Source organism: Clavelina lepadiformis, chromosome 2, assembly GCF_947623445.1.
Source record: "Clavelina lepadiformis chromosome 2, kaClaLepa1.1, whole genome shotgun sequence".
Classification (NCBI taxonomy): domain Eukaryota; kingdom Metazoa; phylum Chordata; class Ascidiacea; order Aplousobranchia; family Clavelinidae; genus Clavelina; species Clavelina lepadiformis.
The window spans coordinates 19,275,434-19,300,643 of record NC_135241.1 but is presented as its reverse complement, the minus strand read 5'-3'; the positions used below and the strand labels follow the sequence as shown (position 1 = coordinate 19,300,643).

Sequence of the window (25,210 nt, the reverse complement as noted above, 5' to 3'; positions counted from 1 at the left end):
TGTATACTAGACCCCAGCTACTCAAATTGTGACGTCCTCTGGTTGTGCACTTGTATACTAGACCCAGTTTTTCAACCCTTGTAGGCTATATTTGTCACTTCCTGTACATCATATAATTGCTTCCACCTCCTTGCATTGGCTAACATATAATAAGTTTTCACTTAGATGTATTTATGGTTGAACATTCCAATTGTTAAAAAATATATAATGCTGCATCTGAAATGAAGTTTGTATTTTGGTGCATTATATTATTAAAAACTTGTTGCTACAATTACTGGTACTAGAGTAATTTATTAAAGGTTTATTGTTATAAATCTGCAAAGTAATGCGTCAGCAAGTAATTAGAAATTTTATGTCAGACATATTGTTTTGAGACAGTTCAGTTCAGTTTGTATTTGATAATTAATTTACACTTTCTATGTTTGACGCGATCAATGGAAATTCATATATTCATTAAACGTAAACTTTTATGAAAATTTAATGCAATTGTCCTATCAAACCAACGTTAAGGCGAAATAAGATGTGTAAAATCAATTATTCATGTACTGTTTAGCATAATTTGATGTTTAATGTATCAGGTATTTTTGTGGTTTCACTGTCTATTCATGGCATTTCAAGTCTTAATTTGGAAGTGACAATAAAATAGAAACAGTTTCTGAACTAAACTGAGGTCTGTTTAGAATTTAAATATATGAGTTCAGGCTTTGTTTTTAGTTCCACCAGATTTGCTCAGTCATTTCAAAAAATTCTGCACTTTAAGGATGTTATGTATGTATACAATATATCTGACAAAATGCAGTTGTGTATAATAAGCATTGGGTGATTACAATAACTTGATCACTAAAAATGACTGAATTGGTCATTGAAATCAATTTTGTTGTCATAACAAGTGTATGGTATGCTATTCCATTTACAAAATATATCAGAGTAAAAGTAATTAGAAAAACAGGCCTGGTATTAAATGATATTCCACTTGATATATACGACCTTTACTTTTCTATGTTTGAAAAAATTATTTGTTGAGTTTCTCAAAATCAGTCAATATTTACTGAGAAAATGCTGGTCAAGATTGGGACCGAAATCATTCATAGAAAGTATCAAGGATACAAACATATTTCCTGTAGATCTGACAAAATGGGTTAAGTTCAGAACGATACATCCTGTGTGTTGCAAATGATGATCTATACCGGGGGTGTTCAAATGGCGGATCTCGATCCGGATCTTTTCAACTTTTTGTGTGGATCTTACAATGTAGTGTTGAAACACTCTTGAAGCTGTAGCAAACTTCACTTTTGACTTTTACAAAGTTATAAATATGTTGTAGGCCCTACAATGTAGGGTACACTTACATAAATAAAGCACCATAAAAATTAAAGCATGTCCAATATGTTTACTATTCGTATTTAGTGGATCATCACGTTGTCAGGTTTGGTTGTGGTGAATCATGGCAGAAATCATTTGAAAACCCCTGATCTATACCTTATCACAGAATTCGGTTTCAGTAGCATAATAAATTATGTGTTTTGTGGCGATTTCGATACTAAAATAATGAAATTCTTTCCATTCAACATTGACATTCGACTGAAGTACTGTCTGCCGCAGTGGAACGGCCGGATTTGAAACAGACAATTTATACCGCCCACAGAAATATGATACCAGTACCGGTAAATCAACTCAAAGACAATTTCCACTAAAAGTATTAATAAGATGGCTAACAACGGCCGCGGGCAACTGGCTTATGCGTGAAAAAATATGTGAGGCTCAGAATCTGATTATAAACCTTTGACGGTGATATTTAAAATACTGAATAGAATGCTCAGTGTAAAGCGCACAAGCGTGTTTATTAAAACAGTGCAAAAATAATGTCTTTGTACAGTACATAACACACGAAACTTTGGATGATTGTATAAAAGTTTTTCAAATTTCATTTCGATTTTGTGATTAAAACGTAAAAGTTACACACTAGTGTAATTAAATACAATTTCGCAAAAAGTGAAACACTCAATTGGACAATTATTAGTAATGTTAACCATCTAACAATAATAACACGAGTTACACAATGGATGGATTAATGGATTTATTTTGTTGTGCTTGATATGCGACTGCCCTTGCCACGGAGCCTGCCTCTGCAGCTAACGCAGCCGCTAAGTGGACAGTTGGCCGAGATGCCGTTTGCCTAAAAAGAGGAAGTCTGTTAAACTAGTGTACTAGTTAAAGAACGAGAACTGCTGAAATTTTAATACAGTTAAAACACACAGTTTGCATTTGGAGCTATGCATTTGCTGGACAAACCAAAGCTTACACAAAAGCAAGTGGGAATACATTAATTAGTTTAAAGGTAACAATGCTTTGCTATGTCTCATGTGTGTCATATTGCAGCTGGCTACCATTGGTGTTGTTATTTCTATGTATCATGGATTAAGTATTAGGCAATTTAGTGATGGTTTTAATACAACACTCTCGTCATTTTGAGATTTTCATCCAGTCAAGTGCGTGTCATCATGCTCAAGAGTCAAGAGAAACAGCCATCAAGCAAAAGTGGTACGGTTAATGAAAAGAAATATGACAGCCTTACCCTGACCGCGTAAGCATGTGTTCGATGGCACGAATTTTTTTCTGCTTAACTTTCTCTTGTTCGGGAGATAATTCAATGTCCTCATAGTCCACTAAACGGTCGGGGATTTCAACCTTGTCAGGTGCGATTAACTGCGCATGCAAGAAGTCACATTAGTATGATGTCATGGTAAAGCACAAGAAAATGTACTAGTAGTCGTTAAAAGCAGTTGATTTCCGTTGGTAAACCAATATTCCCTATGCACGAAAGATATCATCTTTCTAGATGTAAGCAGTAAATATTAACTCAGTAGAGACAGAGTAAACATTTGTTTAATCAAATTCCCTAGTTGAGAGTGTGATGTCAATACGAAACGGTAAAGAAGCGGTTACAGAACATCTCCTGTTAAAAAGCTTGAAGCGTTTAGTGCAAAAGCTTCAATATTTGAATGGTAGTGAAAAACATGCTAAAAAGTGTGATTTAGTATCAACCCGACCTCGATCATAGACGGCGAAAGCACACAATGTCAATCAAACGGAATGAGGAAAGTATATGACAATGACTACAACGCTGCCTACCTGATGGGTTAAATTCACGTCCACGTACAGCTCATCCGGTTCGAGGTCCTCTTCCTTGTGGGGGGATGCAGGTACGTCATCGGTGACGTCAGGATGGAGAATTTCCGGACGACTCTTTCCGGCGATCGTATCCTCCTGGAAACGGTCGATGTCGAATCCGAAGTCGTAATCGTGCTTGACAGGTTGACGTTCCGCCTCAGCGCGTTGCATCTCGCGCTTCGCTCGCTGCAGCACCTGAATGACACGACAAGTTGTGTCTTTCGTAATTTTGCGAGGCTTTCATTTCCGTTTTCACTTCAGAGCTTGTGGTAATGTTTGGCTGTAGTTAGTGATTAACTGATTACGTGTCATATGGCTATGTTAGGTATCATGTAACATTTTTTTGTTAAGGCAGGTGAACAAACACGTCAAACTCAAATACTTAGACACAAAGTTACAAGAATCAGTTAAAATATGAAATAATACCTTTGGCATTCGGTGATGCTTGATTGCCTGTTAATAACAAAATCAAACGTTAGTCATACGAAACGCTTTGATATCATCAGCTCAAACAAAATCAAGACGTACTTGGCAATCGATTTAACAATACAACACCACAATCTCGATCAATGACGATTGCCGAGCTACTATTTATTCGATCTGTACAGTTGTTAGGGGTGTTAAGGTGGTGAAACAACTTTTACACATGCTTTTAGAATGTTACCATTTGCACGTCGATGCCAACTTGCATGTGGGTGTCGTGGTAACCATAGTTACGAGGTAAGGTGCGGGAATGTCGGAAATCACCCGTTAGCGTCCGGCGACGATTTCTGCCGAAAAGTGGATGAATTCAAACATTTAAAACAATTCAATTGTGTTAAACTGTACTATTCCATGTGTGTGTGACCAAAGCCGCATTAAATGGAGCAGCAATACTTAGAAGTATTTTTCATCGACAGGCGCAAGTGTATTTTAGCTGAAAGAATTGTGGCCAGTGCAAAGGAAAAACAACTCACTGGTTAATTTCTTTCTGAATTCTTTTGATCTCTGATGGGTCTTGCACAGAAGTGAGGTTGCCATGGGAACCTGAAAGAAGTCTTTCCGCAGCGGACTTGGTCCGGTGAAGGTTGGTTCGTCCACTCATTGGTCTGCTATAACGGGCCAGCGAGGCCGCTGTGAGACTGTCCACACTGCTGGCATGGGAGACTGAAAGAGATAAGAAAAACAATGTTGTGTTACCGCGAACCGGACGTTTCATTATAGAAAAAGTTTTTAGTCTAGATCGTTTATTAGAAATGTTTTAGCCTTACTTTTAGTTAATGAAGTGACAAGTTGCCGCAATACGCAATTTGAAAGCAGATTTATTCATAGAATATTTATTCCGACACTGAAATGTTTCGGACTTAGCGTAAGTCCATCAGCCGAGTGCATCACAACTTAGCTTATGTTTTTAAACCTAATTTTAACCAAAATAAAAAACGAAAACGAAGTGTGACTAATGTTTATAACGCGTTTAAGTACGGTCAACAAATCCAATGAAACTTTCAAGACGAATAGAAAATTAATCTACCTACCTCCATGTCCAGGCAGAGTGAAATACTTGCTGTCCTGAGAAACGCTACTCGACGACGATGGCGCCCTCACGTGGAGAGCTCCCCCAGAAGTCCGTCGGTCGGTCGATAACCTTTTGACGTCACGAGGTGACCTTGGTGCAGATTACAAGTCGGTAACAATGGGATAGAATTCAGATTCATAACATGGTAACAATGGAACGTAATTGAATAAACACGACATAGCGCTGTTATCGCGCGATACCTCATCATGTAATCGTAGCTTTTTCTGTTCGTGCTTGACCTGCTGGAGCTGGGCGGCGTCTGATCAGATTCTTGGCTGTCATCTGCAATTTTTTTCAGGTTTAGGTTTATAAGCAACAACATAAATAGTCAACAAAATGTTCCCTTTTACAATTGTAGATGCAAAGCGGCATCAGTAACGTCTTGTACAATAACATACGATCTTAAAACAACTAAAATAGCAACAGGATGATGAAGAAAGTAAGAAGTGATTTAACGATCATTATAGCAAATTAACGTCATAGAACGTTAAACTACAAACGGCTCAGTAGACAATAGGCGACGGCGGCGGTCATACTAACCTCGAAGGCTTTCTATCTTATTAACGAGTCCGACTTTGTTTTTATTGACTCCTTCCATCATGAACTCAACACGACCCAGTTCCCACTCCAGTTGACGTTGTTCGGACTTTGACTCGAATCTATCGCAAGGATAACATTAGATCAAGCACGTTGAAAAGATGAGCCTGCTACCTTGTATACTAAAACACTTATTTATGCAAGCTATGTGGTGGTAAAACATTAGGAGTGTAATAAAACTTCAACTGAAAGAGGTTAAAATATAGAATAACACACCAACAAGAAGTATAAAATATTGAATACATAATAAAGAGTAAAGATGTGTTGGCATATTTCCTAAAATATAGAACATCATTTACTTGTATCCCTTGTTGAGTTCCTCTAATAACTTAGATTTCAGCTTTCTTATTTCCTTCTCGAAAGATTCGTTCTCCTTCGACATAGCTTTTAATTTCTATTTAAAGGAAATATGGTAAAAGTGAGAGGTGAAAGTAATAACGTGGGTTAAAAATGCACAACACTCGAGGTATTGACATACTTGGGTTGACTTTGCCAGCTGGGACTTTACTTTTGACAAGTTCTGTTCCAATTCAAACTGACTTTTGTTGCCTGAATTGAAGAAAATCGTAAAAAGTCATCATATCAATATAAAACAGGACAATAATACTTTCACAAGCCGCTTTGAAGAGGAAATAACTTGCAACACTAGGTGTCGCAAGAGACAAAAAGTGTTTCAGAAGTATTCGAGTGCAATATATTTGCAAGTTTAAACGTAATAATATAGTTAGGATTTGCAAATTTCCTATATCGTTAAAGATGTTGGTTATGTCGCAGTTACCTGAATTGAACTCCGACTTTGCTTTCTGCAAAGATTGTTCCAGGCGACGTTTATCATTTTGAAGATTGTTCAGTTCGTCCGAGAGTCGGTGAATAATGTTGTCAAGTTCGTTTAATTTCTTAAGCTTAGCCTGAAAGTGTGTGAGGTTATCTAGCTTTGCTAAGCATAACAAGCAGCTAAAAACCCCACGGCTTTACCAAAACTGGGGAGCGTTTTACCCATGTTCGCACAACACAAGTGTTCTATTGATTACTCAAAGGTTTGAAACCTACGAAAGATAACATCGGAGACTACCTCGATGTCGTCTTCACTTAAGTCGAGTTTATCCATGTTTAAGTTGAGATTCTTTTCAGCTTTTGCGGGTGCCTGCAGATTAATCAACAAGTAACTCATTCAAGTTGATTACAAAATCTTTTTACCAGTTGAATTTGGCTTACACAGTATTCCAAAGATAAAAAAATAGCAGTGATTAAGGTCAAATACCTTGTTAGTAGAAGGTTTAACAGCAGATATAGCAAACGCCCTTAGTTGACCCTGAAAAAAACAAAACAAACAACAGTTTAGAAAATCTGAACAGTGAGTTTGTAAATAACTAATGATTTCTACGTTAATAAGCTTTAATTAAGAAACAAACAAACAAACCTGTTTTCCCCTCACGTCCATTTGTTTTACCTCATAAGTTGATTTTGGCGACGTCGGTGATGTAGCTGCAAAGGTGTAAAAAAATCAAATGAAAATGTAATGAAGAAATGCAAACCTTCTCAAATCTGTATGAGTTACACAGCGTAAGGTTATCCCCCTGCAGTATCTTATCCGTGATATAAGATACGTTTGTTTGACTTTTTAAACAAACCGGAAATTTTGGCAAAACAGCATTATCCGACGCAGACATACCTGGGTCGTAATTAAAGTGCCTGGTGTCTTGGTAACCATTTGAAGACACAGGAGAAAAGACGTCGTCGTATACTCTGTAAATATTAAAACTGCTTAAAACTCAATTGCGGTGAAGGGTGTTTACATTAGAATAACCAAAACGTGCCGACCTGTGAAAACACATTGTCTTGACTAATTATAGGTAACTTAGGCTTCAAAAATCATAGTTTCTCACCGTCGAGGGGTGTGTGCTGAGTTAGGTGCTCTAACATCAGCGTAATGACCATCATTAGGCAGGTTGTAGTCAGATTTTGTCCTTGTGGTGGTTGGCGGTAGCTCCTGTTGTGGTGATATGTAACCGACGCTTTTTGAATTGGCCATTCTGCGACGCTGAGCAGACCTCTTGTCGTGCAAATCCTTTAAGGAAAATAAAAAAAAAGTTTCGCGTATTCAGAAATTGTTCTCATTCGTCAAGCACGTGCAATAAACGATGTTCACACTCAGACTGGATTTATTGACTTTTCCAAAGTGCTAGTTTCACGTCATTTCCCTGCTCTTGTGCTTTACGGCGTAGGGGGTTATACCGAAAACACTGAATACCAGTCTCAGTGAAGCGGCGGTGTTGTGGACATTTATCAAATGCAAAAATAACAAGACGTAAAGATAAAGGACTACACTTGTAAGACGGGAAACACATAAATTATAGCGTTCGCCATATCCCTTCACAATACCTCCCTAAGCAAAACTGTTTATTACAGCGAGTTAAATGAATCTTTCCCACCCAAACCGGTGAAGCATTACTTATTAATACTTAGCCATTAAAATATAATAATGCATGTTTTAAACCCAGTGTTGATAAATCCGGTTTCACAGGTTAATCGATTAACTACATTACACTTGTGTGAATGCGAAAACTAACAACTCAATTTATACCTACGCGTATTAATTTATAGCCATAACTTCATCTGCATGTAAGCTCTCGAATTACATTGAAGCAGAGTTGTGACCAAGCAAAATTTTTCTGACTCGAGTAAAGCCAAGTCAATACAGTTTACTCCATAAAGTTTGTTGACGTCAACTATGCGCTGTATCAATTAGGTTATATCAATGACCGAAACACCTCATATATAGCCCGGTTTATAGCTTGCTTCAGTGAAGAATAATTTGTTACCAAAAAAAACGTTGTTTAAGTAGTGTAAAAAACTGGTTAGTGTCACCGTTAACATACTATGACTCTATACATTGACTGACTCGAGTCAAGTCATCTACTTGGGCCATTACTACACTGCACTGTGCACAGTAGTATTCTATAGAGAGTTTAGAGAGTGACTATTTCATTGAAAGTAGGTTACGCAGCCCATAGTTACAGATAGGCGGTAAGGTGTGGAGAAGTGGTATGCAAAAACTTGATTTTACTTCTTTAGAGTTTAATTGAAGTTAGAATTAGATTAGATTAGAAGGTAGATTTAGGTTAGGCTTTGGTTACTATGTTATAACATTTAAGTTAGGTTACCAATAAACTATGAAAAAAGAGCTTTGAACGCACGATTTTTTCCAGTGAAATAGTGACAGCCTTCTGTAAAGCATCAAACATAAAGCAATACGATCGTCCTTTATAAAGTTTCAGATTACCTGACTGGACCGGGGACGAGGTAGGGACATGACTTTGTTCCTGAACATTGGTGGGACGCTCATGACGCTCGAAGCCACCTCAGTGGGGTCCATGTAGTCATTGTAATGACCGGACTTGTAACGGCGGTTGCTGGATGGGGCCCGTTGGACCTGACGGGAGTAGCTAGGAAACAAAATAAGGGTTTAAGTAACTGGAATGCTTACCAAGGTGAGAAAAATATTAAGGGTATAATTCGGGCTTGTGATAAGCTATTTGGTTGAAGATTAATGCTGATTTAAAGCTGGAATGAAACCTCACCCCTTTCTGGTCGGTGAAACCACTGAGCTCATTTCGCTTGCTGTATCGTAAGTATTAGGGACCCTGTACAATAAAGATTTACTGAAGTACACTCATAATAACTCACAACACAAAGTCGACACGTGGGAAAGTAGACAAAAGCGATATCGTGTTTTCTTAGTGTAAAATATATACGATGTTTGTATGTTGTTAAAATATTTCCAATTTTCATTTACCTTCTGGCGGGGTAGACATTGTTCGTCGAATGTTGTTTTTGCTTCTGTGATTGAACCCAGCTTCCTAGTTTCACCATAGAATTATTGCGTTCGACCCTGTTATTCGGCATAGCAGGTCTTCTGTGAAGAACACTGCATTTAGAAACCAGTTAAGTTACAGTGCAAACTTGTTAGCGTAAGTCAAGAGTCACAACTCACAACTACTACCAAGGTGCTGCAAATGGGCTTTATTATGTCACAGAAAATGCGCTCGTGATGACGTCACTAAATTATTAACGTTTTTCAGCGAATACAAGGTTTTGCAGAAATGTAAAAATGCTGCTTAGTGGTCACGGGAGCTAAAGAATCTTGTCAATGCCTAACCAACACTCGCCACAATGTTGCTAAGCTATTTGTATATTACCAACGTATACGTACTTGTTTTCCGGAGTAGACACGTCCGAGTAATAATATTCCCCATTTTGAGTTGGAAGTCGCGGAGTCTGAGCGTACGTACTCCTCGCTGGTCTCTTTGAAGATCCTGAGCTTTGCCTCCGAGGAGCTCCACTGGATGGCGTAGTGGAGTTATAAGTCCGACTGGATGCGGAGGACGAACGGCCCTGGCGAGAGTTCCTACTCTGTTGCCGTGGCAACTGAGAAGTGGGGGTAGACACGGATGAGGAAGTTGAAACCTTGGCATTGTTGTTGTTGCCATTGGCAACTATGCGAGAATCGCTTTTAGGAGGAGGGCTGTTTGACTTCTCGCTGTTGCGCTCCTGATTGTTGGGTGGACTTCGCGGCTCAGAAAATCCAAATTCCACGGCCTCATCTGTGATCTTTGAGGTATTGTTCTCCTTGGATGTAAGGGACTTCCGGGAGCCACTTTTACTGCAGAGCAAAGCAAATATCCCTGATTACATTTAAAAGCAATTAGGTATCCAGGTCGCGGGATTTAGCAACTTAGTAAAAATAGGTCACGTCAGATCAAACTACTCACCGAAGTTTAATCTTGGATAATTTCAAAAGCATGGTTAAATATATTTGTATACACACAATTATATATAGCACTTCGAAACCTATGCGTTCTGAACAAGCTCCAGTTCAACTAACTGAGATACTGTATAAACATTGACGCTCAGCGATCTAAAATCAAACCAGAGTCGTTACTGCTCACAGTGCAGCGATGTAAATGGTACGAAATCCGAAATTGTTAACAAAAATCTAACTACTTGTGTGCAAACCGTATACAATTCAACAACTCGCGGCATTCTTTCAAACTTAGCACTGCAAATAAGCTGGTCCTATGTACAGTTCGTTACATTTCTCTCCTTCATCTAATGTTATTTGATATGACAAACGGTTTGATGCACCTCCATGTTGAACAACACTGGCTTTTTTGAAAAGATTGCCTTAAACGATAAAAATGTGGGGAATGATCTGCGTGCTTCACATACCAAAAAGAATACACGGCGGAGCAGCCACTCTGGCGCACAATGTTTACTTGTTGACGGCAAATACGACTGTTGACCTTTCAAACAACCGCACAAAAATATTAATCGACCATGACCGGTTATAGTTTTTTTGATAAGCATTCCAGAATTAGTCGACAACGTTTAAAAGTTATAGACTTTCCATGTTTTGATATTAATGATAATAATCAAGTATCAGCTTGTTTCAAAAATTAGTTTTGTTGTCTATGAAATCCAGGTGTCTAATTCGGCGATAATAATAATTAACAAGAATGCCTTTCAAACTAACCACGTGTCGACGTAGTAAATGAATGCAATAGTGACAACAATATTACTGACCTTAACTGCAGGCTAAAAGGTGCCATAACCACCAGAGCATCATCAATCGTCAACATTTTTACAACCTTTTGCGCAGTTAAATTGGTCATATTAGTCAGTTTTACCGTGCTTGTAACTACTCCACAAACTCGTATGAACTCCATCACTATCGCATCAGTCATTTCACTCAAGAATTTGGTAACACTATACGCCTGGGGTGGTTCAAATACGAAAATGAACAGAAATATTTCTGGGCGCTAAAATGATGAAAATGGTCTTGACTTTCTGTTTCGTTTTCTTTTGCGCTGTTCTATTCTTTCTATGTGCTCATGTTAAATATTTGGAACCAGAATAAAGCACATAAGGAAAAATGACTTCAATTGTAGCAAACATGCAGACAGAAGACGTTTTTACGTGATCTTGACCATCCACAAACATTGATATGTTGACAACAACGTTGAGTTAACCTTTTAAGTATAACGCAATATATGGACAATTTATCGAATTCTATGCAATCTTTCAAAACTCAGTTTCGTCTATGGGTTAAAATAAGCAGCGAATCCGTCTCTGAAGATTCGAGCAAATGTCACATCTGACCTTAAATAAAAGCTACAAAACTCGAGACGAAACTCAAGGAAAAGCCTCAATGCTGGAAATTCGGAGAAGCGTTAAGATTTTGTAAATAATTCCTTCCACAGAGACTGAACTCCCTCTGTTCTATCGTCAGAATTAAAAACAAGACCAGCTCGTAAACACTCGATCTCAGCCCTTCAAAAAGACTGCAATCCTGCGCGAAAAAATGTTAAATCCAAAGCTAAGCTTTCACCGGACCTTCTTTTCGCCAAAAAACTTTTCGGGTGACGCATTTTTTGCTCCGCTTGAGCGGCCAAGCGATCAATTCAAGTTTAGTGCACTCGATACAGAACTTTTTGTATTCGTTGCGACAACACTTGCTAATAGGGTTATTGACTCAGTTGACACTTGATAACTTACAGAGAATCGACGGAAATACCTACAAATGTGAATAAGCTTCGCCATTCATTATGGAATTTCACAACACTCATACACAGAAGTATAGTCGGTGAGAGAAAATGCAGCCAGCTAAAAATTGGGTTGTATTTTTCTTAAAAAAGGAAGCGATATGGAATGCAATATAAACCGCTATTGAGAGTTATTTCATCGCTTGAACAGCTGGTATCTAATAGGCAAGATCTGGAGTGCACAATCCATCAATTATGGATGTTCGACGGCGGAATATTACGGTTTCGTTAGACAAAACCATATTAAATATTAAAAATTTCTGCAATTATGATGAAAAACCGCAAAAATTTAAGGTAATTTTCGCAAACCACGTTCCAATAACTGTACGCTACTGGTGGCCTTCTTAGGTCCTTTATAGGGTGTGCGTCAAACAACAAAATTTTTTCATACAAGTTAACAAACCAATGCAAGACAAAAAGAAAATAGATAATTATACTTAAAATGCAAAATGAACAAGCTACAGCTGCCCAACAAAGTTAAGTCAAAATTTTAATCTCTGAAATTTGACAGATCAAGCGGTCTTCGTTTTATAATAATTAACAAAGACGAAAAGTAGCGCTATACGTCAACGAGTAATCGCATTAATACAAAATCGGAAGAAATAGTAAGCCGCTAAAACGCTATATACAACGAATGGTAATAACTCTATACGATTTACTAACCGCATTAAAAGCCCAGATGCTCAAGAAAATTACTTTTTTAAATACGGTTCTTATAAACTTCCGGTAACCGTGTTTATTAAGGTAAGGCGTTATCTCCTTAAGCCGTGTGAATTAAAGTTTAGTTGTAGAAATGAGTATTGTTTAAATGGCTGAATTTATTCTTTTCTATAATTCTCATGGGTTCAAGCTTCCAGTAGAAAAACACATTTTCAAAAAATGTTCTGCAGCCGAATTTTTACTTGACCGCTTTCAACGGCGGCAATATACCAAAAAGACCAGAAGAGTCATTAGTCAAAGTTACATAGTGCCTTTGATTTCCTGTGTTCAGATTAATCATCATAAAAAAGTCTAAAGAACCCTACACCATATACAATACATAGAGTGTACAGTACACGATCAATTGCGGTCTGCCTTCCCAATATAGCACAGCTTCAACAAATCTATGCCTTATAAGTTATAACACTGAACGTTGTTCCGACGTAACTTTTTAATGGATTGAACAAGTGAAACCATGGAAGCTACAAAATCAGTTTCTGGCAATTTCCTAAAAGCATTTCCGATAAAGCTAATTCACAAATGGGAATTGATTTAGATCACTGCAGCCATAGGCAAATGCGAAGCAATTTCGTAATAGCACGAACTTCATTTAAAAAGACCTTTTAACCCCGACCAGAGCAGTAAACACAGCGCGCAACATAGCACAGTATGATTAAATTTAATGCGAAACGCAAGCAAAAAAATATTGGCCTACAAAGATGCAGTCTGTGCGGCAAGGAAGAAGTAATCGCTACATGAACACCAGCCTTATCTTTTTGTTTATTTCGCCATTAACTTGCATAATTTTTTGCTCACTGAAAAGGAGTTTGACGAAACCAAGATGCGGTACTGGATGACAGAAAACATTTTTGATCAGTCAATCATGCCGCTTTTACAGTAAAGGTCGATTTTCGAAACATCAATGAATTTGCGGTAAATTAGTTCCAAGCGAGGTCATTTTGTTTTACGTTAAATCGAGCGTTGTTATAAACCGGAGTGGGCGTACATCGGTCCATATATTTCGCGGAACAAATACTTTTTTGACTTAAAAAGTTACACTTCACTGATTTGCATGGCGGAACACGACTCGGTCACGCTTGATTGAGCAAAACAACACCAAAGTAAAACTTCTGGGGATTACAGGCAAAGCAATGACAACTGGCGTATGCAAGCTCAGGTTTTATTGCTTTTCGTGAGGGCAAATTCTCCATTCTGTAATCATCGGTTTAGTTTCACGGGTATTAGCCTAACTTAATCGATCTAATTACATACTCAGGACAATTTTTCTCAGAAGCATTTCAGAAAAAAGGATTTAGGTACTTTTTTACTTGCACTGTTTTAATCGACAAGCATGCCGTCTTGCATGGTGGATTAAGCACGGTTCTTTACTGGAGACAGACTGACACCTGATATGGCTTGAACAAACCCAATATTATCTTTGCCAATATGCCCCGTGCACACTACCACAATAATATGGATTGTGTTTCTTAACAATGATATCGCCTAACTCACAGGGTGGGTAACCCGGTAAGATTGGGGACTATGCAATAGAAGAACAAAACCCTATAGAAACGAACTAATCTGCTAAACTGCGGTAACATCTGAAGCAACTGTCAGCAAATCCGTATATTTCGAGTTACCCCCACATCAACACTGTGAGATCAAGTTGCCAGTTAATTAAATTTACCAATGAGTTTCTTACAATTGGAAACTCTCTATTTGTCTGTTCCCTGAACGACAAATCTCACATAACGATTATTCGGTTGGAGAGACCGTGGAAACAATGAGGAAGTCGCTTGTGTAACCCACAAACATAACATCGACGTGATAATTTTGCAGCAGAACTTCTGATTTTGAAGCGAACTAAATTGCCCAGTTAAGTTGCTATGGTTCAAGGCTGATTGACAGTTAAGTCGCCAATCGCCATGAAGCGTTTTTTCTGCAATACCTACCGTGTGTGGGTAGTGGGTACATATTACAAAAACTGAATTGTACCAATGATAATTAAACACAAAAATATACAAAGAGACATGCCAGATGCACATTTAAGCAGAGAAAAGCGGAAAGCGTCTGATAGTAGCTAAAGGGTTTCATAAAAGTATAACGGTTGTCATAATTTGGCGAAAAAGCATTTTAGTTGCAAATAATTTCGGAAGTAATAATCCATAACCAACGCACATGACAAAATGTTAACTGAAAAGCGCCTTTCCAACATTGAAAAGCAGCACGCGACAGACGAACAGGATATGCGCAAAAAACTTCGGGAATTCAGCTTCTGCAATTTCAAGCTGAATTTCAAAGTGTCGAAGAAAGATTAGACGGGTACAGCGGTTGAAACAATGCCCAAGAAAGTTTCACGATTCACCAGTCACGCATGGTCACATGCTCAAGGAAACCGTCTGCCTTCATACAGCAACGTCATTACACATTACATACATCTGACAAATACTGACCGGGATTTCCGTTAAAAATAAGAAGTAGCTTTTATCAGCAAAACTGTCGCAACAAATATTGTTTTAACTAGCAACCTAAATCACTGAAAACGAAACCGAATTTTTGGATTCGTTTGTATACAACATGTTGAGTAGTTAAGCATATGTTACAGTCAGCGATATATTACCCAGGCTGCTTAAACAACCAAAATAATCCAATATTCACATTTTGCGCAACATAAACCTCGCTCACATATGATAGGTTAGATGCTGTTTATTTGTTTCTGATATTAGTGACGTCATTACTACAAGGCGGGGTGCATTTCTGGTAACAAGTAAACAATTGAATATCGACCACGCACCATAAACATGCGGCGATACAATCTTGACAGCATATCAACAGAAAATAGGCAACTGCTTCCTTCACTTGATACGCGCATAAACATGATAAAGCAAAGGTTCTAACCGCGGACAAAGCTGACCCTTGTGTGTCCTGTAATTACCTTTGACTTGAGCAGATAACCAAGTTACATTGAAGTTCATGTGCTAGGGTTTCTTCTACACGCGGTAGCTGAATATGTGACCATTTGCACTCGAAACATAAATCGATAAGATTAACAACTTTCGCTTTTAGTATATATTATGCTCAGACACCTTGCGCTAAAATTGATTTGTAGATTCGGGAGAAATCTCACCACGAGCGTAAAAGTTCTTTTCATATCTTATAATCACCTTGGTCATTTGATAATTGCAACTCTCACTTTAAAACCTTTCTGCACGCTCCGACTGATTTTTTACACTGATCTAGTTTTATCCAAATAAACTTTTCCGCCCGCAACTGTCGGCATTACGTCATAGCTACAGGGTACAAGGCCACGTGAAGACCGACCAATGACGTAATCCGATTGAACAAGGATCTATTGTTTTGCGTAGACGTAACAAATTGGGCATGGTTAGGCAAACAATAAATAAACGGTTTAACAGCGGTGTGGTAATTGGCTTAAAACAAGGAAAGGTACAAGCCTCGGCGCTTACTGATGTTGTTATTCTAACCAAGTTTAAAGGCGGTATTTCAATAACAGAAGTTTTCCAATTAGCAGGGATCGCAGAACGTGGCTGCTTAAGGTCAATTAACATACCGTATCTTGCATTCCAAATTCGTGAGTCTGCACCAGTAAAACAGCAGGAAACTTAGGGTAAAATCCGGGTTGATTTTCCATGCGCGACCTTATGTTAGCACGTTGCAGTGATTGCTATTGTAATCGGATATGGTGAAATAATGCGTCAGTTTTAGCAGCTGATTATACGCGATAGTTACGGTAGGTAACTATCACAAAAGTCGCACTTTTTCACGGCATTGCGCTCACTGTCGTAACCATACCAATGATATAAAATGCTATTACAAATTTGCTTACCCGAATTTCCTTATCATAATTGCACCCCTAAAAATTCTGCTCGATGGTTCAGCTTAAATCCAAGGCAAGTACGTATTAAGCATCTTAAATTCAATAACCATCTATACAGTTCAGTAAGTTTACAATATCTTTATGCAAACAACTTTTGCGCTGCTGTAAAAAGTGAAACTGAAAAATTATATCAGATAACAGGAAGGTGAAATGCAGTTTGTAAAGTCTTTGTTTCCATAGAGCGGTGGTACTTTTTATCGGTGACATTTATCTGAGCATAAATTGATACTATGATAAACCGGTAACCAATGTAGCTGGCCTTGTGCAAACGTAAAGTCCGTGACGCTAGATGGCTTATCTCGGGACCGGAATTAATAAAAACGGTTTCCACCGAGCAAACTTTATCGTTCTAGGCATTTACTGTTGAACTTGCCCTTGAGCGCCTGCCATAAATATGTAAACAACCAATTTATGTGAGAAATTAACGTTGCTTGGGAAAAGGCGTAAACCAGTTTTCTCGTGAAACTTTTTAAGTCACCTTCATTTTCTTCGAGATATTAATCCTAAAAAGCCTTAGAAAAATGTAAAAATGGTCGACCAGACATAACTAACTTAATGGTTAATTCAAAGACTTAGTAACTTACTGACTACAATTAACTACATACGCAGTCTGCGAGCTTAGTAAAATCGCACATTCACACTTAACAAGCACTAGAAGAGCGTGGTTTATGAGAAACGCCAAGGCTGAATTATTTTTCGTATCTGGGCTCTCAGGCACAGAACTACGCAAGGGTAGTATTTTTAAGAGCACTTTTGTCTGCTTGTGACAAGTGCCAATTAAAAGCAATTTAAGGTAAATAAGGTAAAGGGCACACATATATGTAAATGGAATGTGGAGATGTTTTCCTCTCAAAATGTTCTCAGCAACGCCTAACGAAATCAACAACGTATGGGGTACACAACGCAAAAAAACCACGCAACATTTTTTCTACAGTAAGGTTGAATATCAATACATAAAATCCAACTTACTATCTACTAATTCCATTTATAAATCAAATTTATCTAAAAATAGCGAGTAATATTAACCACCAACAGCTATAGCCAAAACGTATGCGAAAATGAAGGGCGATGGAAACATACGACACCTTCGGTTAAAAAGTCTGGTATTCACGCGCAAGATTTATTAAACGACCTACTTAGATTAGAGCATTAGCATAACACAGTTGCACGAACTAGGCAAAACACTTAACACCCACCGGAACTTGTCTTCGTAACATCAAAGCTGAATTGGCTTAAACCAATACCCCTCTAACTAGACCACCCAAAGTGGGAAACCGCAGAACACGACAAAGTATTGTCATGCCCGGTCCGCTAATGCTACGATTCCTACAAATTCATCGTTTGTCTATTCAAACTGGGGCACACGTGTAATCCACACAAACCATAACACAGCTGTAGAGTTGACAGAAGTTTGTTTTAACTTAGGCGTAAATGACGTTCAGGGTTTGCGTAAAATTAAAACGTGACTAGGGTGGGAGGCATAATTTACAGAAAACGTGTTGCCATGCATAACAAAGTCATAATACATCTTACATAATTGGAAGGTTAATAGCGAAATGCCACTAAAGTCTACAGAGCTTTTTCAATTATTAAGAGATAAAGTTCTATGAACGTCCATTCCGAAGGATTTTAACGCAGCGAAATTTCACCTTGAGTTAGGCTGGAACGCACAAAGCGGGGTAAGGATTCTGATCCATTCCGCCATATCATTGTAGGACTCCGCACTGATGTAGTAAGTTCGCATGCCTGGGTGCTCGATCTGTTCAAAAAATAATTTCATGAGTGTCATCTTCTGTACAACCTCGCCAAAGCTCAAACGGCGACGGTGATCTCTAAATTACAGGTTAGCGTATGTTAGACAAACTCTCGTCAAAGAATGATACGCGGGGAGGTACAGGTGTACAATAAATCGTGACAAGCGACTTGAGAGCAACTGATAATGCAGAGCACCTGTTGCAATGACAAAAGTGCCAATAAAACGTTAATTAAATTTCAACTTAACCGCGTTGGTGGCCCTAGCGCGCCAACTACAGGTCATCACGACCAGGTTTAAAAGTCAATTCTTTTCTTTCTCTGGTATATTTCATTGTACACCATTATTAGCAAAATACTGTACATGCACGTTTGCTTTATGAGCGTAAAATAAAGCTATGTAATTCAGTAAAAAAATGAGCAGACCTTAAATGCATATTTTCGGTTGATTTTATCATCTGGGTTGACTGTTGATATTTCATAACTGGGCAGTACAATGTTGCCCAGTACGTCGTCTTCCTTTGCGTCTGCAATAAAACATACTCATGTATGACATGTTTGCGATTCAGGAAGCAAAACGCAGTTATGTGTCGATGAGCCTCAATTTAGCGTGCGTCAAACTATAGGTTCTACTATTTACATCTGGCGGCCATAAAACCTCAGGATGAATCACCCTCCAAATATGTAAGGCCATTAAATATTGGAGGCCTCTTGTTCAAGTTGTGCAGGTGACAGATCAAATACAATATGAAGCACAGATACGAGTAATTGGTTATTTTATCAAAACGCGTATTGTTAAGAATGTGTTTAAACGTAGTTTGGAAAAAGATTTAGAAACTTAAAAACTGAATTAGATTATTATCAGCCTGAGCTAATACCGATCTAGTCCTAAAATCCCTTCAACAAGAGGATTTTACAGATCAAGAGGAGGATCAGGAGGATTTGGAGGATCATCCAAACAAGAAAATTACTTGACGTGAATATGATAGTGCTCAAATCTTGTGACACCATTTCTCGTTTGCAAAAATTTTCTTTGTTGTTAGAAAATGGCATTATAATAACAAACGTGTTGCATATTTTTACTTGAATAAGTTTGCGGTGTGCCTATTTGCAAAAACAGCATGTATGTATGTATAATACATACACTCCCCGATTAACAGAATTATAATTTATAAAGAAAAAGATATTCCTGAAGCTCACCTTTGTAGTAGAAGAGGCAGAAATCAGTGAGCACAAACCAACGCTTCCTCCATATTTTAACATTCCCCACACCAGAGCTATTTTGCTTGTATAGCCAGCCACTTCGGGAGACATCTGTGTTTGGGTCTCGACGTACCACCAACATTTTTATTGATTTGCTTCTTCCTACAGAGCTTCTCCTGGCAGATGAAGGTATACTTTCTTTGGGCTGCATAGCAAAGTAAATGAATGTATAGTTGTAAGTGTCAGTTTAATTCAACTGAGGCATTGAAATGAAACGTTAATGAACATGTACTGTTGCAGATTCGGAAATAACTGTTGATGTAGGTTATTGATTGAGGAAATATTTTGTTGAGGTTTTGTTAGTTTTACAATAACCTTACAGGCTAACACTGATTTCCTTTACCTTGACGTGGTATTTCTCTGGTTTTGTTTTAGCCTTGCTCTGCAAAAATTGTATAACAGGTTGAGTTGTAGGTTAACGAATGCTAAAATAGTTATACTGCTAAGGCATCGGCACGTGGCAAATTGCATCGAAGAAATAAATCAATTATAGCGAAGTAAAATTAAACATTTCCCAAAAAATTAGAACACTTAACTTGTGCGGTTAAGGATATAGAAAACCTAACCACTAAACTGGAGCACTTTTGGATAATTTGCTAAGAATAACATTTCATACTTGAACTACCATCTAAGGGGGACATTACAATGTCAATTGATATAGATAGCAATTGTTTAAATAAGCCAGGGCTACAATTTCACTAAAAGGTGTTAGAGTACCTAAAAAAATCCACTTACGCTGCTTCTTCTAAACAGTGGCCTTGTTAATGTTTCTGTAAACGATGGTCTTCTTTTCTTTTTCTTCAAAGCGCTTTCACTGTAAAAACATAGCATTTATTTGCATTAGGTTTATCAGTCTTTTATTTCTAAATGCAAAACCCCAATAAAGTGAATAGTCACAGGTCACAGCACAAAATTGATCAAGTAAAATCAACAGCAACTTTTATGTTTTGTGGGAAATTAACCGAGCATGTTTGTCAAAAAAGTTAAACCCACCCAAATGGTGTTTATGAAGTATTTCATCCAAAAAAATGTATCTAGCAGGTGAATAATGATGTAATTAAAACTACGACACATAATGACTTTACATCATGAGCTAATCTCTAAAATAGCAAGTGATATGATAAAGACATACTATAACATGGTTAATGGCAAGTGTCAGAAAAAAAATTTCTAAGTGGATATAACTCCATCAGAATTACGAGTTATAAGCATTCGTTTTATTCGTCTATATTTCCTTCTTAGTTACATCTAGTCTATACAATTCTTATCTTTGCGACGTTAACAATTTCCAGAAATAAGCCACTAACACCAAAATTAAGAGAAAGCATAGGGTTGATTACTTCACTTCTTCTGTTAGTGTTGGCTTGTTGGGATGCTCCAAGGTCGTAATTCTGTCGTTATGGCTAAAATTCAGAAAAACAACAAAATAGCATAATTATTTTAATGTAACCAAAACATATTTGGATACGATAACACATAGGAATAATATTGAAATCTAACTCCAATCTATGATAGCATAGCAAAGTGAAATAAAAATCATATTCATTTTATTGCTCTATACCACAACAATCCGAAGTAAATTTATCAAAAGACTGGAATGAAAAGTATTAAGGCTAATGCTAAATGACCTTCAAAGTGATAAATAACAATTTACTCTGATGTTTATGATGCTATGAAAGTTACATCTATCAAGACCGGATTTAAATTCGATTTGCACAGCTACCTTTACAGTCAACTGTTACTTACAAAAGCCATTATGCTCAAACAAAACACGTTTCTATTGTGATAACACAAAAAGCCAAGAAACGATTTGTGTTGAAATAAAGAAGGAATTCCATTCATTATAAGTGCTTTCATTCATTTCAAATTTGTGTAAAATTAGTTGGAAAAGGCATACTATCAAATTAGATTAACTGTTATGTAAGTCTGCAGCCAATATGTAATACGCCTTCAAAATTTAATATCATTAAGTTAAAGTCTGATGCCATACTACGATAATCCAAATATTCAAATATCTACAAAACTTCCCAAGAACGATGTAAGACATGGATTACAACATGTTTGCCTTGTAGCTTTCCAGCAATGTTACAACCAATTGGTTGGTCAATTTTTACAACGGCAGACCAACTGGAATTCAAAGTTTGTTAGGCAAACATGCTATGCCTTATATTAAAGACATAAATAATACACAGCTAAACTATTGGTACACAACTGTTGCAAATAATTTCCAGTGATTTAAAAAATACAACTTTGCTTTTAAGATACAAAGTTTGTATACAAAATAGTTACATATTGGTAATTTAAAATATTCGGCTGATACAAAGAATTGAACACTGGTTGTATACAAATTATTAATGCCATAAGAATAATAGATATACCATCATTATGTAAGTTAACAAAACCATGTGGTGTACGTGAATAATATTCTCATGGTCATGGACAACTATTGACAACCTAAAAGCACAACATGGCTTGAGGCAGTGAAACAATGAGACACACAGCATACATTATGGTATTATTAGCACTAATATAATTCAGCATTACTGATCATCAATTAAATCAAAAAACATTGCAATCAATAACTGGCTGACTGTATTCGGAAATGATGTTTGGAATAATATTTGCCACATATGATGCTATGAAGAGACATATTAAGTGGTAAAGTGTTTAAAATGTGGTAAGGCTTAACTCCAGCAATAATAATGTCACTTTGCTAAAATGACAATATGTGAGGCGCATATTTAATGCTATAAAATCTGGATGAATAACGTGGACTTGTTATGCACACAAAAATTACCCACTTGAGCTCTGTGTGTTTACCACTGTTCATGGCACACCCAGAACAAATGAAAAACCTCCAAACCTTAGGCTATTCATTACTGGACTACAGTAATAACGTCATAAAACAGTCAACATGTATATATTATATGAATAAATGCAGCCGACAAGTGTATACATATTTATTATATATTACTAATAATGCTGCAAATCTCACAATATACAAACCTCACAGCAAAAGCACAAACTGACGCCATATTACCACATAAAACTTAGTCATACGCTAATTTTTATTTAACAAATGCTTCCATACTCACGTAAAACTACTAGAAATCAGTTGCTCAGGAATTGTAACACTTTTAACATTCACTGTATGCAGCAAGATATACAAAATAGACTAAATGGCAAAATACAGGCAATGCTGACATTTTTTATCGAAGTCCTATACATACCCTCAAGACAAGCTTAATAAACCACTAAACCACCATAAACATTGAAATACAAGACAAGCTAAGATTATGTGCATAATAAACTAAGTTATAACTTCTGCAAAATATATGTTGGCTGTCAGCAAGTGCAACCACTCCAATGCATATCATCAATAATGTCTTAATCTTTTTTTCAGATACTAAGGGCACACATTCAGTTATGGCTTAAGTATATTTCTATGTCATAAATCATTAAGTGACCTTTCAAGCACTCACTTTATGTAATAAACACCACCTTCAGGAGCAAATGCTTGTTCCCAACCACTTGGAAGATCTGTAACAAAACATAAGAAATATCATGTTTCATATAATGTCCCAAATATTAACCTCGTATCAAATAACCCAGAAAACGGTTATATACCAGTACTATGAAAAATTTTACACTTGATCGAAACTGAATATTATGGCTGTGAATGGACAGGAAAAATTATGCATTACTGAAGATAAAACATAATATTGTCAGCAAAATTCAATATCAACTACATACACCTTTTTCAAACAGGTAAAAACAATCTTGGATGCTATTATTCTGTCAGGAATATCATATTCAGAATTTACCAATAATTCTCTGAAATCCAGTCATAGCTGGCTGACCAGTGTCCGGATGTAGCCATGTTGTTATTTTCTCATCATCACTGAAATAAATGCATAAAAGTGAAGATGCAATCGATAAAACAAGACTTGAAAAATTAGGTGAAAGATCATTAAAAAATAAGGCGAAACTATGCAAACTAGACATAATCATGTACAATGTTGAGAAATACAAGATATCACAACTGGTATACTAAGTTAAGTGGCAGTTTAAAAAACATATTGTGAAAAAAACATGATTACAGGTCCATCTACTATAGTACGTAAAACAGTAAAACACCTACTAATATACAACAGTTTTCATCACAGTTTTTTGAGTTTTGCAATGTAATGTAAGCATACCAATAAAATTACGGATATATATTATGGGCTACTTGATTGAAACAATAACGGAAGTATGATAAAGTAATTAATTAAACTGAATCACTTCCTTTTTCTTAACAGACATACCGGGCTTTATATACAAAACAATTTTTTGCCAATAAACATAATTAAACCACTGTTTATTTCATTAATTATCATGGCCTCATACCAGTTCAGGTAAATTAGAACACTTGGTTAGTTTGTAATGCAAACATTTCATGTATAACACAAAATAGGAATGCAGCACAGGTATCGGGCACACATACATATATATACTTGTTATAAACTTATTAGTTTAACATGTAAAGATGTTTTGTTTGTTTTTAGCAATTAAATGGAAATATCTGTTGATTGGGTTGAAAGTTAAAATTCCAATGATGGTGAATTTTGCAATGAATGGATAAAAACCAGAACCCAAACTGGGTCGAGTGCAGAAGGGCACAACCACAGAATGCCTTAGTTGCATACTAAACCACAACTACTCAAATTGTGATGTCACTTGGTTGTGCATTTCTGCACTAGGCCTGAATAGACTTTATGTCACAAAAAGTTTGTCGTCATGGTTTATCTGAGTGCCAGAATATGTTCTGTTCACAACGGCCAATTTGGTCGTATGTTTCATAACTTCAGTCTCTCAGTATTTGACACAAACAAATATATATGGTTCTATTGTTTGGTGGCTAAAACTGAGTGTGAAAATTTACCTCCATCATTAATGCTGCGACATTAACTGTTAATGGAATTTGCTCTTTTTAAATGATAATTTCTTAAAAGCATAATACATGTTATGCATTATTTGAACAGACAGTACGGGTCTTGTGCAGAAGTGCACAGCTGGGTGACGTCACAACTTGAGTAGTTGGGGTCTGGCATGCAAAGGCGTTCTGTGGTTGTGCACTTTTGCACTAGACCCGCTTATTCTTCACTTTTAAGCAAAACTAGGCTATCATACTTACTTTATAAAAAATGCCCGACCATCATTGGTTATTCCGAATGTCCACGGTTCCGGTAAAGGTTCTTTAAGAAGATCGTCTGACATTTCATAAATTTGCAAACATCCAACTTGATCACGTGCAGGCTTGTGTAAACTAATTTATCCACAACTAATATTCATCCCTCTTCAAAACGATGACAGCATTGTCGCTGTGGTAGGCTAACGATATGTCTTGCTTACACATCTCGCTACGTTGAAGCATGAGCCCTCCAGGTTACAACGGCTACGTTTGTTTACTTTACCAACGAAATCTGAGGCAATCGCGACCTTAAGTGGCCAATTATTAACCACTGCGAAGCAACAGGGGCTTCTGTTGCAAAGTGGCGGGCATTTCAAACATAAAAATCTTGCAATGTCTTTTCCGTTGTTAAATTTCGGATAACTACTCATTGATTAATAATCTCTTTTGCTAAATAGTTTAAGTAAAAGTACTGTTCCGTCTACAATGTGAAATAATAA

The 25,210-nt window shown here is 37.0% G+C and overlaps 1 protein-coding gene across 4 annotated transcripts; it reads right to left on the bottom strand.

Moving 5' to 3' along the window:
• Window positions 1-1,822: 1,822 nt before the first annotated feature.
• Window positions 1,823-24,970, bottom strand: LOC143445519 (uncharacterized). Of its 4 annotated transcripts, none has more exons than XM_076944673.1 (30): window positions 24,714-24,968; window positions 23,362-23,438; window positions 23,020-23,077; window positions 20,878-20,940; window positions 20,273-20,351; window positions 19,881-19,919; window positions 19,475-19,682; window positions 18,701-18,801; window positions 18,172-18,281; window positions 9,537-9,986; window positions 9,120-9,251; window positions 8,905-8,967; window positions 8,607-8,769; window positions 7,210-7,391; window positions 6,996-7,069; window positions 6,744-6,808; window positions 6,585-6,635; window positions 6,396-6,467; window positions 6,102-6,231; window positions 5,802-5,872; window positions 5,623-5,717; window positions 5,267-5,385; window positions 4,927-5,008; window positions 4,686-4,816; window positions 4,128-4,317; window positions 3,836-3,941; window positions 3,598-3,624; window positions 3,133-3,366; window positions 2,576-2,706; window positions 1,823-2,176 (listed from the first exon to the last, which is right to left on the bottom strand). In XM_076944673.1, exons 1-30 carry the CDS (start codon window positions 24,794-24,796, stop codon window positions 2,053-2,055), a joined length of 3,510 nt encoding a protein of 1,169 aa, XP_076800788.1. In that variant the 5' UTR covers window positions 24,797-24,968; the 3' UTR covers window positions 1,823-2,052. The 4 variants fall into 4 exon arrangements, with proteins under 4 accessions (XP_076800788.1, XP_076800790.1, XP_076800789.1 ...); XM_076944675.1 differs by having other exon boundaries at window positions 9,120-9,236; XM_076944674.1 differs by having other exon boundaries at window positions 9,120-9,239; window positions 24,714-24,967.
• Window positions 24,971-25,210: the final 240 nt, after the last annotated feature.

What these genes read in the sequence shown, in the direction of transcription:
- LOC143445519 (XM_076944673.1), bottom strand. Translation starts at nt 24,796, where the DNA reads ATGTCAGACGATCTTCTTAAAGAACCTTTACCGGAACCGTGGACATTC. An exon ending in CTGCCTCTTCTACTACAAAG is followed by an intron (nt 18,802 to 19,474) that starts GTGAGCTTCAGG and finishes GTTTTATTGCAG; the next exon opens with ACGCAAAGGAAGACGACGTA. An exon ending in TAAGATAGAAAGCCTTCGAG is followed by an intron (nt 5,009 to 5,266) that starts GTTAGTATGACC and finishes AAAAAATTGCAG; the next exon opens with ATGACAGCCAAGAATCTGAT.